At 35.8% G+C, this 17,426-nt stretch overlaps 2 protein-coding genes across 2 annotated transcripts in view; one reads left to right on the top strand and one right to left on the bottom strand.

The window, feature by feature from the left end:
- Positions 1 to 1,147: 1,147 nt before the first annotated feature.
- LOC119084888 (alpha-tocopherol transfer protein-like) lies at positions 1,148 to 2,919 on the top strand. The gene is made up of 3 exons (XM_037195035.1): positions 1,148 to 1,446; positions 1,931 to 2,603; positions 2,821 to 2,919. The coding sequence occupies exons 1-3, from the start codon at positions 1,356 to 1,358 to the stop codon at positions 2,867 to 2,869; spliced, it is 813 nt and encodes a 270-aa protein (XP_037050930.1). The 5' UTR covers positions 1,148 to 1,355; the 3' UTR covers positions 2,870 to 2,919.
- An 8,481-nt stretch (positions 2,920 to 11,400) lies between these two features.
- The window catches only part of LOC119084849 (division abnormally delayed protein), a 107,796-nt gene continuing 101,770 nt past the window's right edge, over positions 11,401 to 17,426 (bottom strand). The window contains exon 9 of the mRNA XM_037194966.1: positions 11,401 to 16,473. Within this exon, the coding sequence (XP_037050861.1) occupies positions 16,325 to 16,473 (149 nt within the window). The 3' untranslated portion in view covers positions 11,401 to 16,324. The remainder of the gene's footprint in view (positions 16,474 to 17,426) is intronic.

The following is a 17,426-nucleotide window of genomic DNA, read 5'->3' on the forward strand; positions in this document are numbered from 1 at the left end:
GGGAACATCGATGACTGTTAAAATTCGAAAATGTCTCAAAATGTTCCGAACCAAAAAAGGCCCACTGTAATTGTACGGTATGTAGACTTGGAATAAATTGTCACTTGTAGAGCTTGCTTAACTCTATGTGTTACCCAAAACTTCCAAAACAACTGATATCCCACAAAAACCTCAAAGAGGAAAAGGTGACGCTAGTGTAGTTAAAATTAAACTTCCAAAACATTTGATATCGGTTTTGGTGACGCATTCTGCGCCTCAACGTAATCTATTTTCACCAAGAAAATTTTAACAAGAAAATATGTCAACGAGAAGTTTACCGATGAGATTTTACAACGAAAGCTTTACACAAAAAAATGCGTCACAAAGTGGCAGACGCTGAGGAAACCCCTCATACGACAATAATCATCTGCCACTTTGTGGCGCATTTTTTTGTGTAAAGCTTTCGTTGTAAAATCTCATCGGTAAACTTCTCGTCGACATATTTTCTTGTTAAAATTTTCTTGGTGAAAATTGATTACGTTGAGGCGCAGAATGCGTCACCAAAACCGATATCAAATGTTTTGGAAGTTTAATTTTTACTACACTAGCGTCACCTTTTCCTCTTTGAGGTTTTTGTGGGATTGTATTTTTAGTCTGAAAATTGATTCAGTGCTTTCAGTACCTTACGCTTGTGCATGACAAACAAGACAGCCAAATTCTAAGGATTTGAAATCTCAGATAAAATAGTGATAATGAGGATGGTGTTGCCGCAACTCAGACAGTCAATGTAACTACATATCAGATGGTGGCTTCTGTTACATCTCAGAAGGTACCTACATCGTTGTACAGTGTACAGATGCCCAATGCCCTGCAATACAACTACCTGCTCATCTGCTTACTTTTCTTTTGTTCCTTCTATTTTGATTTCTTCCCCCTTCGAATATTACCGCATTGTGCCGCGACTAGTTCTGAATCTCAGAAATCACGCCGAGACTCACTCTTAAATTTAAAATCAAACGGAAGAGTATAAACACCGGTTGAATATCATCTGAACCTATATCAACCAGCGTCATCATCATTACAAAGCAATTTTGCTAATAATTGTTGATTTTTTTTCCAACGAATTCGCGATGATGTTCGACGGTGGTTACGCATTGTATGTGTGAAAGTACCTACAGTCAGTTTTTGTTTATCTCTCAAACGATTCAGATATACGGTTTGTTTGCATCACCACCATCGTAGAGCTTTCTTTATACATTTGAATTGCGTTTATTACAATCGTAATATTGAAAGTAGTGTAGTGAAACGAACCGAGCTGTTTGCTGTGCTGGATACGAATTCGAAATTTCTTTTGATCATTTGAAGACGTTGAAAATATGAGCGAGATACTGTTTGCTAAATATGACAAAGAATTGAAAGAGTTCCAGGAGTGGCTGAATTCCAAGCCTCATCTACCTGCAAATATCGGTAAGTTTGTGAATTTTGTTCTTGTCGTGAATTGTGTACTCTTTGACCAACGTTCGTTTCGAGGCTCGTTAACTAGGTGCTTCGCTCGATCACAGAATTTTGGTTAAGGGGTCTCCTCGCGCGATGTTACAATTTTGAGACCGTACAATAAGTGAACTTTTACAGTTAGAGGCAGTGAAATTTCAGCATGAATTGGCTTCAGCTGTTTTTCAGACGATCCACACAAAAATCAAAAATGTTTAAACGTCTTTTACGATTTTACCAAGCTATAGATAGTGTGGAGGTAATGTCATATATAATCGCATCACATATGCGTTGGCATTGGGATTTACCACTATCAGACGCGTGCGGGTACCATCTTCAACCGGCTGAACAATTTTGATTGTATGTGTGGATCAGTTGAAAAGCAACTGAAGGAAATTCGTGCTGAAATTTCACTGCCCCTGTCTGTATGCATTCAATCAATCGATTCTCCAATCACTAGATAAACTCCTACTGTTGCGGTATCTCAACGTGAACGACTTCAATTTGGAGGAAGCAAAGAAATTGTTGCTGCTTAACCTGGACATGCGCAGAGACAATCCCAACATATTTGCGAATCGCGACGTATCGGACGATGCATTCCAACGAATCCACCACACCTTGCAAATATTTCCAATGCCAAGAAATACATCGGAAAATTTCAAAATTTCAATATCTCGCTTGGTCGACACGAATCCAGACAATTACGTTTACCTAGATTTAGTCAGAGCTGTTGTTTCAATGCTAGACACACGCTTCGTTACGCTTGACAGTAATGAGCTGATTAATGGTGAAATTGGAATCATTGATATGAGTGGTTTCGGCTGGAAGCATTTCATGAAAACTGCATCGAATATATCGATCATGAAGAAGTACATGCGATATGTGCATGAGGCGGTTCCGTTCAAAGTGGTTCAAAATCACTTCGTTAATTGTTCGCCAACAATGGAACGGCTGATTTCGTTTATGAAACCGTTCATGAAGCAGGAAATTCTCGATTCGATTAAGTTTCACAGCAGCACGGAAACATTGTTCGAGTATATTCCGAAGGATCTGCTGCCCGATGAATTTGGTGGGACGGCCGGAAAGTGTGACGATCATCACAAGAATTGGTTGAAAGTTGTTGAGAGCAAACGGTACGGAATTTTCAGGAAATTGTAGTCAATTTAAGTCGAAAATGTTACGCATTTTGTACAATTTTCTTATGGGTATAGTAACCCAAAATATGTAAAAAATATTCTGGGAGCCCCCATGGTCATGGCCATAGGTCATGGGGTAATTTTTTCGATTAAAATTGGATTTTCATTGAAATTTCATTGAGACCGAATTGATTTTATTTTCTGTTTGTTGCAGTGACTACATCATGAACGATAATAACTGGATGGTCGTGGATGAACTCTGATCGTGATCGATGGTCGTATCCAAATATCAAATGTGATAAAATAAAATTGACAAAAATTTACGAGATTTTAATTTCAAAGTTAAGGAAAATGAGATTGTCCTGAAATTTCGACGACATGAGTATCGGTGACTTCCTGAAGAAACGGTGACTTACTGAAAAAACAACGAGAAGAAATGGTGACTTCCTGAAGAAACGACGAGAAGAACCGGCCACTATAGTCTCCGTTTCTTCTCGTCGTTTCTTCAGGAAGTTATCGTTTCTTCAGGAAGTCACCATTTCTATAGGATGTCACCGTTTCTTTAGGAAGTCACCGTTTCTTCTCACCGTTTCATCAGAAAATCTGAAGAGTCGTCATTACATGTCACCATTTTTTCAGAAAGTCACCGTTTCTTCGAAACCGTCGACTTCCTGAAGAAACGACGAGAAGAAACAACGACTTTCAGAAGCAACGCATCTCACCGTTCAATCTCTGATTGCAAGCAACTAAAACAAATAAAATAAAAAGCTTTGTATTTTATTTTAAATGAATAAAATCTACGTACAGTGGCTTATTCTTGATTTGAGATGAAATTTCGATTTCAAGAAATTCTTCAGTTGACAATCTCAACTCAAGATTACTAATTCAGCTGACATTGAGATCCCAAATCAAATCTAATTTTCGTCTTGTTGGTTCCTATGGAATTAATCCTTTTACGAAATGTAACGTAAAGGAGTTTAGTTCATCACTGCAGAATTCATCTTTTTACAAGATGAAAACCAATTTTCATTGCACATAAAAAGCGTTTTAACACGCCGAGCGATCCGGCCCATTGCCCCGGAGCGAAGCGGAGGGCCGCAATGCGAGCCGGGCGCCGGAACGGTGTCGGTAACTTAGGAGTTAATTTTTTTTCTCTCGCATCGTGTCATAATTAGTCTGTGTCATTTTTTATATATACACGCTCTGAATTTTGAAAACCGACACATTTTCTGTTTTGTGCTTTACTGCTTTTTTCTGAATTTCACATACATTTTTATATGGAGAAATCAAAAAACTCAAGTACAACACAGAAACATATCGCTCGGCGTCTTAAAACACTTTTATGTGACTAATTATGACACGATGCGAGAGAAAAAAAATTAACTCCTAAGTTACCGACACCGTTCCGGCGCCCGGCTCGCATTGCGGCCCTCCGCTTCGCTCCGGGGCAATGGGCCGGATCGCTCGGCGTGTTAAAACGCTGGTTATGTACAATGAAAATTCGTAAAGGGATTACTTCCTTATGGTTGGTATTCAATACAGAAAGATTATTACAGCAAGACTATTCAACAACCAAAAAGTTACTGCCAAAAAGATACCGCCAAATCGCTTATTATCGACTTTCTGAATAGAGACGATAGAATTTGGTTTTTGGCCTTATGAAGAAACGTTGACTTCCCGAAGAAACGATGAGAAGAAATGGTGAGTTCCTGAAAAAACGATTAGAACCTTCCGTCGCCGTTTCTTCAGGAACTTGTTATTTCTTATGAATTCACCGTTTCTTCTCGTTGTTTCTTCAGGAAGTCATCGTTTTCACAGAAAGTCACCGCTTTTTACATAAAACGGCGACATCCTGAAGAAACTGTGACTTTCTGAAGAAACGACGAGAAGAAACGGCGAGTTCCTGAAGAAACGGTGACTTCCTGAAGAAACAGCGACTTCCTGAAGAAACGGCGACTACTCGCCGTTTCTTCAGGAAGTCGCCGATACTCATGTCGTCGAAATTTCAGGACAATGAAAATGAGTTACTAGCATGCACTTCTGCACGACATGGTAAAGACACACGATACAGCAATAGCACACGACATAATAAAGACAAACGACATTGTAATGACACACGACATAGTAATGACACTACTACATTGTAGAGACAAACGACATGGTAAAGACAAAATATTTTTTTTGTTAAGTTGAGGTCATCGCCGTCTTCTTGATCAACTCTTAACCGGTTCTTTCAGAACCTTGGTAAATGGGAGTAACTGACCACACATGCGTGCTTTTTCACTCAAATAAATCTTTCGTGATTTGACATTATTGAAAACGAACAACGCGAGGTCCTTAAGCGAAATAGTTATGCATTCGTTTCGTAAATCGAAAATGACCGAGTGCGCGAATAGTTGTATTAAAGAGTTCCGAAATCAATTTTTTCTCCAATTTTCTTGCATAAGGTGGTTAGTTGTTGCAAATAAAGAGATGCCTATCAATTGGTTTGGGGAATAGATCTAAAATCAAAAAGATTTTACATTCAAAAAATTACCCAAAAATGTGGCTTGCGCTCGTTTCCACACAATTTTCCTCGCAATTTTCACCTGGGCAAGATGATTTTTCCTTCATTCGCTTTCTGTAGATATTCTAATAGTCCGTTGCCAATTCGCAACGTTAGAAATATCGAATGTTCTATATATAGAGTATAGAGTATTGCCCAAAACCACTTACAGTGGAGGTGTGACGCAAGTCCTGTTATCCACTTACAAAAGAACTGATATCAGTGTAGGTGACGCTTACAGAGTCGACACGCAAAAAGATATGCGTCACAAATGGCAGCTGATGAGGAAAGTACGCGAAAGGCTTATCAACAAAAATCTTACCAGAAAAATTTTAGGAAGAAAATTATAATAAAAAAGTTTGCGTCACAAGTGGCACAAGTATAACAGGACTTGCGTCACACGTCCACTGTAAGTGGTTTTGGGCGATATCAGCTCTTTTGTAAGTTGCGATTTTTTATAATTTGGTCGTAGATAATAGACAATCATATTGTGTAGTTTGAACGAAATATTCTTCTTACAAAACTGTATAACTTTCTCTTTGATCTGAGCCTTCCAGCTTTCATTTGACGAAAATCGAAAATTTTACGGAATTCAAAAATTTAACAAAAATCTAAAATTTGACGAAATTTGAAAATTTGACGCACTTAAAACGCTCATAGCTCCCAAATAAGCGACATTTTAGGAAAACCATGAAACACGTGTCGACTGAAATCTGAAACTCTATAAATTTGTCTTTTAAACGAACTTTCTATCTTTTATATTTTCTGAGTTATGGGTCATATAGCTCAATAGCTTAACACGCTCATAGCTCCGAAATTATAAGCTTTTAAGAAAATTCCTTCAAATTAGTTTCTTAGAATTACGTCCTTAACATATTTTGAAAATTTCAGCCAAATTCACCGGTAAATTCAAAAGTTTCGTTGTAACAAAATGATAAAGTGACAAAGTAACAAAGGTTGGTAAAATTCATCAATTTCAAAATGTATGACGAGCCGTCAGAACAGTCGGAGCGTTTGCTGCGACTGAGCCACGTACAAACCCGTACATCTATTGCGCACGTGACCCTACTTCGTCCGACGTCCTACTCTTACCGTAAGCCTATTGCGCCCGTAAACGTCGTAAAATTCTTATGCAATGTGTACGTCTTAAAAATTGCGCATAGCGCAATTACGAAGCCCCGTACGACGTTCCTTTCAAAAGTAACACAAACTACACTTCCCACTGATCAGTGATTTTGGAATTATCATTTTCACCGATTTATATTGATTTTACAAAAATCCAAAATGGCGGCCGACGGCCATTTTGTTAGGAGGTGGAAAGTACAACGGCTGCTTTACATTCGTTAGTACCTTTCAAACAAAAAAAAATTCATGAAATTCGGTCAAAATTTACTCGAGATATTGACAAAATACTCCACGTTCACTGTACGGCCGAGTAGCCACATATAAGCTCACTCCAAGAGACCTAGCTCACGCTCCGGTAAACCGAATTTCATAAATTTTTTTTCCCTGATTGGTACGTTCAATACCTATCTAATAAATCAACATCCATCTAAATCCGTTCAAATTTGACTAACCTACAAGCAAAAACGGATTGCCGCCCTGTACCTAGTTCACACCAAGGGGTCTAACTCACGAGTCGGTCATCCAATTTCCATAAACTTTTTTTTTGTGGATAGGTATTGTAAATACCTTTCATTTGATGTATCACTTACAAGTGTAGCCTTTAAATGGCCAGAGAAATCTTTGGAAAACGTTAAAGCACTTATGGGGCCCCAGCTCTGGAGGGGTCGACACAAAATCGCCCATCTTCGAACTTAGCCTCACTATTTCAACTACCTTTCAGGGGAAAAAAAAATTTTTGAAATCGGATTTGATTTACTCAAGATATCGACGTGACAGACGGACAGACGGACAGACGGACAGACAAAATTTTTATTGCGGATTCGTTATCTATGAACATAGGCAAACACTTTGCCCTTACCGTCTGCTTCGAATTCCATCAATTACACACGGCATCGTAATCCTATAAGCCCATTTGTACTTCGTACGGGGCCAATAATCCATTTCTTCATATCATGGCCCTACATTAGTGAAGGGCCGTGACGCAAGTCTGTTCACACTGAAAAATTTGTCAAAAAATTTTTAAGGAGGACTGAGGAACATATACACGAACTTTTTGACTTTTACCCCTTCACCACTACTACTCCTCACTTATTTTATTCGTAATCTAGGAGTCCATACGAGTTCAACGAGCTATCACACGCCGCATAATGTTTTGATTTGGCCGAGATATTAATTTTCAAAACTTGGACTTTTGTATGAAAAAATGTTTTTAAATGCGTTTTGAAATTGATGAATTTTACCAACCTTTGTCCCGTTGTCACTTTGTTACTTTGTTACAACGAAACTTTTTAATTTACCGGTGGATTTGGCTGAAATTTTCAGGGTATGTTAAAGACGTAATTCTAAGAAACTAATTTGAAGGAATTTTCTTAAAAGCTTATAATTTCGGAGCTATGAGCGTTTTGAGCCATTGAGCTATATGACCCATAACTCAGAAAATATAAAAGATAGAAAGTTCGTTTAAAAGACAAATTTATAGAGTTTCAGATTTCAGTCGACACGTGTTTCATGGTTTTCCTAAAATGTCGCTTATTTAGGAGCTATGAGCGTTTTAAGTGCCCCAAATTTTCGATTTTGGTCAAATTTTAGATTTTAGACTTTTCGATTTTCATCAAATTTTTGAATTCCGTAAAATTTTCGATTTTTGTCAAATGAAAGCAGGAAGGTTCAGATCAAAGAAAAAGTTATACAGTTTTGTAAGAAGAATATTTTCGTTCAAACTGCACAGTATAATTGTCTATTATCTGCGACCAAATTCTAAAAAATCTAAACTTACAAAAGAGCTGATATCGCCCAAAACCACTTACAGTGGAGGTGTGACGCAAGTCCTGTTATCCACTTACAAAAGAACTGATATCGGTGTAGGTGACGCTTACAGATTCTACACGCAAAAAGATATGCGTCACAAATGGCAGCTGATGAGCAAAGTACGCGAAAGTTTTATCAACAAAAATCTTACCAGAAAAATTTTAGAAAGAAAATTATAATAAAAAAGTTTGCATCACAAGTGGCAGATGTTGAGGAAGGAAAATTTTTATAATTGTGAAATATATTCCTTTAATGAATGGAATTCAAACGGAAGAAAGCCGAATCATCTGCCACTTTTTGACGCAAACTTTTTAGCCCCGTACGAAGTACGAAGGGGCTTATAGGATTACGATGCCGTGTGTAATTGATGGAATTCGAAGCAGACGGTAAGGGCAAAGTGTTTGCCTATGTTCATAGATAACGAATCCGCAATAAAAATTTGGGCCGTCTGTCCGTCTGTCCGTCACGTCGATATCTTGAGTAAATCAAATCCGATTTCAAAAAAAAAAATTTCCCTGAAAGATAGTCAAAATAGTGAGGCTAAGTTCGAAGATGGGCATATTCGGGTCGGCCCTTCGTGAGTTAGGGCCACCTAAGTGATTTAAGGTCTTTTGGTGATATTTATGGCAAAATAAACGAAGGAAATGTAAATGACACGGCAAATGATAGGTATTGTCAATACCAATCCAGGAAAAAAAAGTTTTTTAAAATCGGGTGAGTGGACCGTGAGTTAGGGCCTTAGAAGTGAAAAGCTACTAGGGCCCTATGTGTATTTTACATAGAACTCAAGTAAATTTAATCCGTTTTTCGTAATTTTTGTTTCATTTGGAAGGTAATCGAACGCTGAATAGAAAGTTGTTGAAAAAAAATTAAATTTTGGTCCTTGGACTAAGGCCACTACTAGGGCCCTATGTGTATTTTACATTGAACTCGAGTAAATTTCATTCGTTTTTCGTAATTTTTGTGTCATTTGGAAGGTAATCAAAGGCCGAGTAGAATGTTGTTGAAAAAAAAATTAAATTTGGGTCCTCGGACTAAAGCCGCTACTAGGGCCCTATGCGTATTTTACATACAACTCGAGTAAATTTCATTCGTTTTTCGTAATTTTTGTTTCATTTGAAAGATAATCGAACACCGAATAGAATGTAGTTGGAAAAAAAATTAAATTTGGGTCCTCGGACTGAGGCCGATACTAAGGCCCTATGTGTATTTTACATATAACTCGAGCAAATTTCATCCGTTTTTCGTAATTTTTGTTTCATTTGGAAGGTAATCAAAGGCCGAATAGAATGTTGTTGAAAAAAAATTAAATTTGGGTCCTTGGACTAAGGCCACTACTAGGGCCCTATGTGTATTTTACATATAACTCGAGCAAATTTCATCCGTTTTTCGTAATTTTTGTTTCATTTGGAAGGTAATCAAAGGCCGAATAGAATGAAGTTGAAAAAAATTTGAAATTTGGGTCCTCGGACTGAGGCCGATACTAGGCCCTTCAAAAAAATAAAATTTTAGGGCGATTTGAAATTTTTGTTTCATTTGAAAGGAACGTCGTACGGGGCTTCGTAATTGCGCTATGTGCAATTTCTAAGATGTACACATTACATAATAATTTTACTTTAACTACATTAACCGGCGCAATAGGCTTACGGTCAAAGTGGGGTGACAGACGCACTAGGGTCACGTACGCAATAGATATACGGGTTTGTACGGGGCTCAGTCGCAGCAAACGCTCCGACTGTTCTGATGGCTCGTTTATTATAATTTTCTTCCTAAAATTTTCGGGTAAGATTTTTGTTGATAAAACTTTCGCGTACTTTGCTCATCAGCTGCCATTTGTGACGCATACCTTTTTGCGTGTCGAATCTGTAAGCGTCACCTACACCGATATCCGTTCTTTTGTAAGTGGATAACAGGACTTGCGTCACACCTCCACTGCAAGTGTGTTTTGGGCGATACAAATTTCTACAAATTTCCAAGTTTTGAAATTTAATATCTCGGCCAAATCTTAACCTTATGAGGCGTGTGATAGCTCTTTGAACTCGTATGGACACTCAGATTACGAATAAAATACTTTGGAGGTAGTAGAAGCAAAGGGGTAAAAGGAAAAAAGTTCGTGCTCCTCAGTCCTGCGGAAATTTTTTTTGTCAAATTTTTTCATTGTGAACGGACTTGCGTCACGGCCCTTCACTAACGTAGGGCCATGATTGCCAACAAACCATTATCGATTTTATTGAAGATTACCGTCTGTCAAACGTCAAATTACTATAGTGTTGCCAATATAAGTAAAATGAATTACAAGTTTAGTTTCATGAAATTCTTAACAAATTTCGATCGTTAATTTGAAAAAAAAAAAATTCAGCGGAAATGCGTTTTTTTAATGTGTGTGCATTTCCGGGGAAAGTGTTTCGTTTTTCAGTGTTGACTAATTAATTATAAGCTTTTTGACGCCATCATCAGTTTAAACGGCTTGGAATAGTCTATTCCTAATGAGGTTTTTTCCATTGCAGATAAGATTCAATGATTGTTTTTCTTCTAAGAGTTGGAAAGATTACGAACAAATTGCTGGATGTCATGGTTGCATTTCCGCAGATTTCCGAAAAGAATGACCCACCCACCAAATTGATAGAGCGATTTTGTTAGTTTCTTTTTAAATATTTTATTACTTTTAATATTGGCACTCGATTTTTTACTTAACTTTTTTTTATTTAATCTTTTTTTTTACTTCTTTTATTTCATTAAGTTTACAGATACAGTTTGTTGAGCGTTCAATTTCATATTTTATTTTGTGCAACATAAATGTTTATTTTTTCTTTATTTTATTTTAGTTTGAGTAATTTGTTAGGTAAAAAAGAGATATTTTTTTTTGGGGTGGCATCTGAACAGCTAACAACTGAAAGCATATCATTTGATTTTAAGTTAAATGCCTGTTCTAAAATTTGTTAAATTAAAAAAAAAACGAAATTCATGAAATTTTGTAATTAAATTTTTTTTTTTATAAATTGAAAATGGTGCAATCACAGTTTTATAGTTCAATCGAAATTGGAAAGAAAAACAGTCGAATAATTGAAAATCTTTTCGGGTTTTCTCATCAAACGTTTTATCTTTACTTTAAACATTAAATTTTTTTCGTAGATTTTCTTCACAATTTTTTTTTTGTTAAATTTATTTCATTTGAAGATTTTCATTTCATGCGTAGCATTAAATTTTAAATTTTCCGTTTGTGTTTAAAAAAATCATATTTTTCAAAAATTATTTACAGAAAAAGTACATAAAAGTACGGACAAAATTGGTTGCAGACTTCTGGCCATTGTTTTTACATTCTCAACGTAACTTTTTGTTTTTATATTTACATGATGTTCTACGCGATTCGACCACATTTAGTTGTTTTTCTACTCTATCTCCTTAATACTAAATAAATGTCGACGGAACAAAGATTAGTCAAGCTCAAATTTGATATTCGTAACCTCTTAGAAACAGCTAGCTATCTGATATCGACAAGAATAAGCAATGGGATCCAGCTAGTACTCTAGTATCATATGCATGATAAAAATAGTGAAGTGATAGATTTTGTATCACACACACACACAACGAGATACTACACAAATGCATAAATGAAGTAACAGATTCAATAATTTGCTAACCGTTTCACGTTACTGTAAGGTTAACAGGAATGGAAACTCGACCAGGAGTACCGATGATAAAAATTCCTACATGCTTCAAACACTCTAAAAGTTGTGAAATTTTTGAAGAGAATAAAATTACCTGCGTAAAATATTTGTCTCTAAACAATTGACACTGTCTGAGTAGGTGAAACACTCCATCGGGATTTTTGAACATTTTACCGACTGTTGACATTTTCAAACTTTTCGCTGAGTTTAATCGCGCAAATGACAGCGCAGAGCAACTATGCTTCTCCGTGTATTTTCGTGGTGGGCTTTGCCATTTACAACATAAGTTCCATTTAAAACAAAACGTAAAATAGAACGTCGAAGTGGGAAATGGCAATACCCGCTCTAGCAAACAAACTTCGTTTTGACGCTGTCAAAATACCACTTTAAGCCTTTGTTTGTAAGATCATACATTCATACACTGTTGACTAATTTCTAATTTTGTAAAATTCAAAGGCGACGTTGCACTTCTACCACCTTAATGAATTAAAGTAGGTTGATAGAGAGGGTATTGGAAATGGGAATTCAGTTAAAAATATTTAAATTTCTGGCACACGCGCTGCACTAATTGAGAATCTATTTGATTAGGCGTTGGCCGGGTTAAAACATGTATCGTCAATGCACGACAGTGTAACGGAATGTTGAATGAATTTAACGGGTTTAACTGCATGATGTGGACTGTGCAACAGTTCCAATCATACGACTGCTGTTTCGACGACAGGCCATCTTATTTAAATGAATTCAATAGGACATGGATCTCGTTGACGTTTTCACTATTTGTCAGCACATTTTCTCTGGCTGAATATGGCGCTGTTGTAGTTTTCAGGATAAAACTTCAAGAACCTGAATACGATCGAGTTATGAAGACAAGAATGTAGGATACGTCGTCCCATGCCCTGTTCTGAAAATGGTTTGCCAGTGACAACAGGGATCCAACTTAACGATAGTAATTGTGTATGTCCCATTTGTTTAACGGATTTTCTTAACCACGCAATATGGAAAATAGAAACTGTCTGCAAGCAGAATGTTTACTCAACTGTTGTGCAAGTTTTTCGTGTCGTTTTGCCGAATGAAAATCCAATACGCTTAGCTCCAATACGTGATGGAAATATTGTATCAAAACCGCGAGATCATTTATCGAACTGAAGTTATCGACAAGAGAAATGTGTTGGAAATAAGAATTTGAAAATTTTGTAATTTTTTTGTCCACAAATCTGCTAACTACGGTTGCGATAAAAATGAAACGAAAAAAAATGTACATTTCGTGGTTTTCAGCATTGAATTTTGTTTTTTAATAAAAATGAAAATGAAAAGAAAACTAAATTTAACTTAAAAACATAAAATCACTGGCACACTTAACGGCTAACTACTATAATATTCTTGATTGACTAATTTAATTATTTCTTTTCATTTCGTATGCCCTACAATAATAAATTTTTAATTTCATTAATTTACAATAAAAAATATTTTCCGTAAATAAAATCTGATTCATTTATTCGTTCAATTTCACTTACTCTGCACATAGACAACAGACTCATACAAAATTGTTAAATATAAATATATCTTTCTGTGGTTCTCTCTCTCTCTCTCTCTTTCTCTTTCTCTTCTTCATTTCTTTCGTTTAATTATTTACATAATTGTTTCATCGCTAAATTATATCATTTTTTTCACTTTTTTTTATTAAATGATTTTTAACAGAAGAAAAAGAAAATTTTATTTCTTAATGGACATCAATAAATCAAAATATTTCACTTTAACATTTTCAAACTAAATCAAAATAAAATCGATCGATATGGACATGTCGCGACATTTCAATATTGAAAACTTTCGAAACAGATGAACCAAATAAAATTTCCAGTATTTTTGTTTTATTGTAACAAAACTACTTAATATTGAAATGAACTTTCGTTAAGTTTTAATTTGCTAAATAGATTAGTTTCCACTGACCAGTGACAGGGGAAATTATTTTTGTGACAGTGAGATTTCAACGATAACAATCTAACTGATGTTATTTCACTCCACATACGATATCCAACTTAATATAAAATACAAAAGTGTCTTAAGAGCAATGGATCCTTTGCAAAATTGTAGCCTACATTTAGGCGGAAAAATATTTGTTTTTGGATGATTTCTCTGAACCAAAAGCCTTTTTTTAAAGTAGGACCATTAAAGCACATAAAAATGTGTTACTTTTAGAGGGAAAATTGGTTTTTTGATTGTGTAAATTTATGTAATCTGCCCGGGCTTCTCCAAGTGGGTTAAGCTATCATCCACAAAACAAATTTTCCTTTAAAAGTAACACATTCTTGCGTGTCTTGAACGGTTTTCAAAAAACGATTTTGGTTCAGAGAAATCATCAAAAAACGAATATTTTTCCGCGTAAATGTAGGCTACAATTTTGCAAAGGGCCAATTGCTCTTAACATTGGTTATGCATGAATGTGGTGAGTGGAATGGTATATAGAATGGGATTGATATTGTGATTTCTTCTTTTTCTCCGACTGTCAGGAAACATTATCACGTCTTGCATTCAACCCGCATCGCTCGCAAAATAATGCAACCGCAAAGAAGTAGATTTCAACATAGCACAATGGATACACCGACGCACAATGAAACTTCCCTCACCAATCCGGGCTAAGTAAAATTCGACTTAAATATTGTTGATTTTCGTTTCGGGAACGGGAATAAATTGAAATTTCATTAAAGTAATTGTCCATAAAACTAGTAACAAGTTCTGACCAAATGACCAATATTCATCTTGAACGCACTCATAACACATCGGTCTCTTGAAATCAGTATGGTACTTTATTTGTCCCACTACAGACACTCGTCTTCGTTCTTGCTCCATTCAATCGCATTATTTTCATGCAGTAAAGTTAGTGAGTGCGTTTCATTCCGCGAAGTTGCAGTAAATTTTAACGGATTCGTGAATGACGACTTAGTTAAAATTGCAGCTAAGCTTAAAAGGGGAACGCAAACTTGGGACGCAATTTGATTTTGTTTTTGGACTCTAATTTTTAAAATAAAAATGAAAATAATTGAAGAAACTAATCAGAAATTTTCGTGGTTGTTCGGGTATACATAATGTTTACAGCACACTTCAGTTTTCTATCGATTTTCATTTCGATGTTTTCAGTATAGATTTTGTTCATTTCCATAAAATAGAATTTTCTTTTCTCTTTTTTTGTAACAATTTTTTTTCTCTCTATTTTTTTCCATAATTTATTCATAATAATTGCAACAATTCAAATTTTTAATTCAATTTTTTTTTTCATGTTATCTTTTATCATAAATATTCATATAATAACATACATAAATTGTTAATTATATTTTCAATAATAAAATGTTTCGGTTCTTTCTCCTTTCATTCCAACTTTACCACACAGCCATTCCAAATTAATTTTTTTTTGACAAATTTCGCTTCATCAAGTATCAAAAAATCGATCCAATCGACTATATGAAGTACATTAGACCGAGACTCGAACTGTTAACTTCGATATCGGTGGTCCAATACGTTGTCACTTCCTGTTTTTTTTGTCGAATTGAAGCTCTTTAGTTTCGTGCATTAAGTACTCGACAATGTAGTCTCAGTCATGGCAAATCGGTTAGATCGTTTTTAGTACATTATTGACTCGGATGGAAAAACGGCAATTACCGAGTACGAAAAGTTTCAAGGAGAGCCGAAGGCGAGCCTTGCATTCGTAACGAGGTTATTGTGGGTCGTTTGCTCGTATATTTTCAACAGAAAATTCCTCAGGGCGTCCTGAGCCAAAGATAATGTGGGACATTCTTTTCAAAGCCTCAAATGATTGAAGTAGTTTGACTATATGAGTTGTTAAGCCGAATTATTTTCGATTATTTTCCCACTGGTTTCATTGTAATAAATGCAAAAGCCCGTTTAAAATCATCCAAACACTTTACCTATTCTTCTTACTTTCAAACTTGACCAAAATGAAGATGTGAGAAGCCGCTACAACTCAACTGCCGTCGACCAATTTTGATTAACAAAAGCTGAATAGTTTCTAATCCAAAATGAAGTTTTAACAGCGGTCATATTGGACCGGATTTAACGCGGCGGATCATATCAGCCTGTCATTACTGATGTGTTATTGATAAAATTGAAACATGGCAACTCTGTGCATGGAAGCCTTTTTTGTGTAAAAAAAAATGCCAAAAAATAATTTTGGAATGGCTGTAACTCGTCCAATGGATCAAAGTAATTTTTTTATTATCTCTTTCACTCTATCTCTTTGCTCTCCGTTTATATTAAATTGCTCTTTGAAATTATAAAACAAAAACTAAAAAATATCTACAATTTATTAAATTCCTATCAAAGAAATGGTTTTTTATCCCCATTTAAATGACTGTGTTCATTCTCGAAAGCGCATCTCTCTCTACCAACAGAAGAAAAACGGACGTTTCCATCGTTCAAATTAATTTCTTTTTCTTTTTTCGCTAGAGATTTTATTTCGAAAATAGTCCGGGTGGTCATTCCGAAATTTCAATCTTGTCAACGATCACAATAAAAATCAAAATTACTTTCTGTTGTTGCTGTTGCGGTCGTCTTCTGGTTTATCGAGTGAACACTAGTGTACCTACTGCAGCAATTGAAACTGTTACTAAATAAATAGAGATTCGATATTGAGTTGATGCAGAACTGGATCCCGTTGTTGTTTCACCATCGATGGTATTTACGCGGGGTATGGATGGTTCGTTGGTACCTAAAACGAAATTATTTTGAATCAGTATTTTGATTACTCAAATTGATTGATCGAATATGCAATGAAAAGGGGTGCGTTAGAATCGCTGTGCTATTGTGCATACCACAAGTTCAAAAACTAATGACAAGTCCAAAGTATCCTCCAAAGAGGCTCTAGTTACAATTGGGAGATGGAGAAATAAAATTTTATTTGATTCTTGCCAAGGTTCCTCTTCAATTTGTAATGAAAAGAGACCAGATTCGATAAATAAGTGGTAGATGGCGGTAGCGCAGTTGTGTTGGTTCAATAGTTTTTCATCTTGTGGTACGCCGAGTCTTCTTCAGAGTCATATTGAGATTGCTAATTGAAGGATGTTAAGAGCAATGGACCCTTTGCAAATTTATAGCCTATATTTAGGCGGAAAATATTTGTTTTTTGGTGATTTCTCTGAAACAAAATCTTTTTTTGAAAAATCAAAAACAATCAAAGAATAAATTGGTTTGTGGGTGATAACTTATCCCACCTGGAGAAACCTGTGCAAATTAAGCAAATTTACACAATCTGCGAAGGTTTATCCAAGTTGGATAATTTATCCCCCACAAACCAATTAATCCACGCAAAGCACGCAATTTAATGTTTTTGATTTTTCGAAAAAAGATTTTGGTTCAGAGAACCACCATCAAAAAAAATGAATATTTCCCGCCTAAATGTAGACTATACAAAGTTGCAATGGGCACATTGCTCTTAAATCAAAATCGGTTTGGTCTGCTTGATGTCAGAAAATTACAGAAAACAGTACGCGGTTAACTCCTCAAAGGACTGCAAGAAGCAAGAGTACACAAATGACGTTAGGGGATTAAAGGGTATTATAGGAACACGTGAAGGTTCTAACAAATTTGGGTCGTTTTTGACGGTTTTCGAGTGACTTTCCTCTGCTTAAAAAATACAATAAAATAGCGCACGTTTCCTAAACA

Source organism: Bradysia coprophila, unplaced genomic scaffold, assembly GCF_014529535.1.
Source record: "Bradysia coprophila strain Holo2 unplaced genomic scaffold, BU_Bcop_v1 contig_94, whole genome shotgun sequence".
Taxonomy (NCBI): Eukaryota; Metazoa; Arthropoda; class Insecta; order Diptera; family Sciaridae; genus Bradysia; species Bradysia coprophila.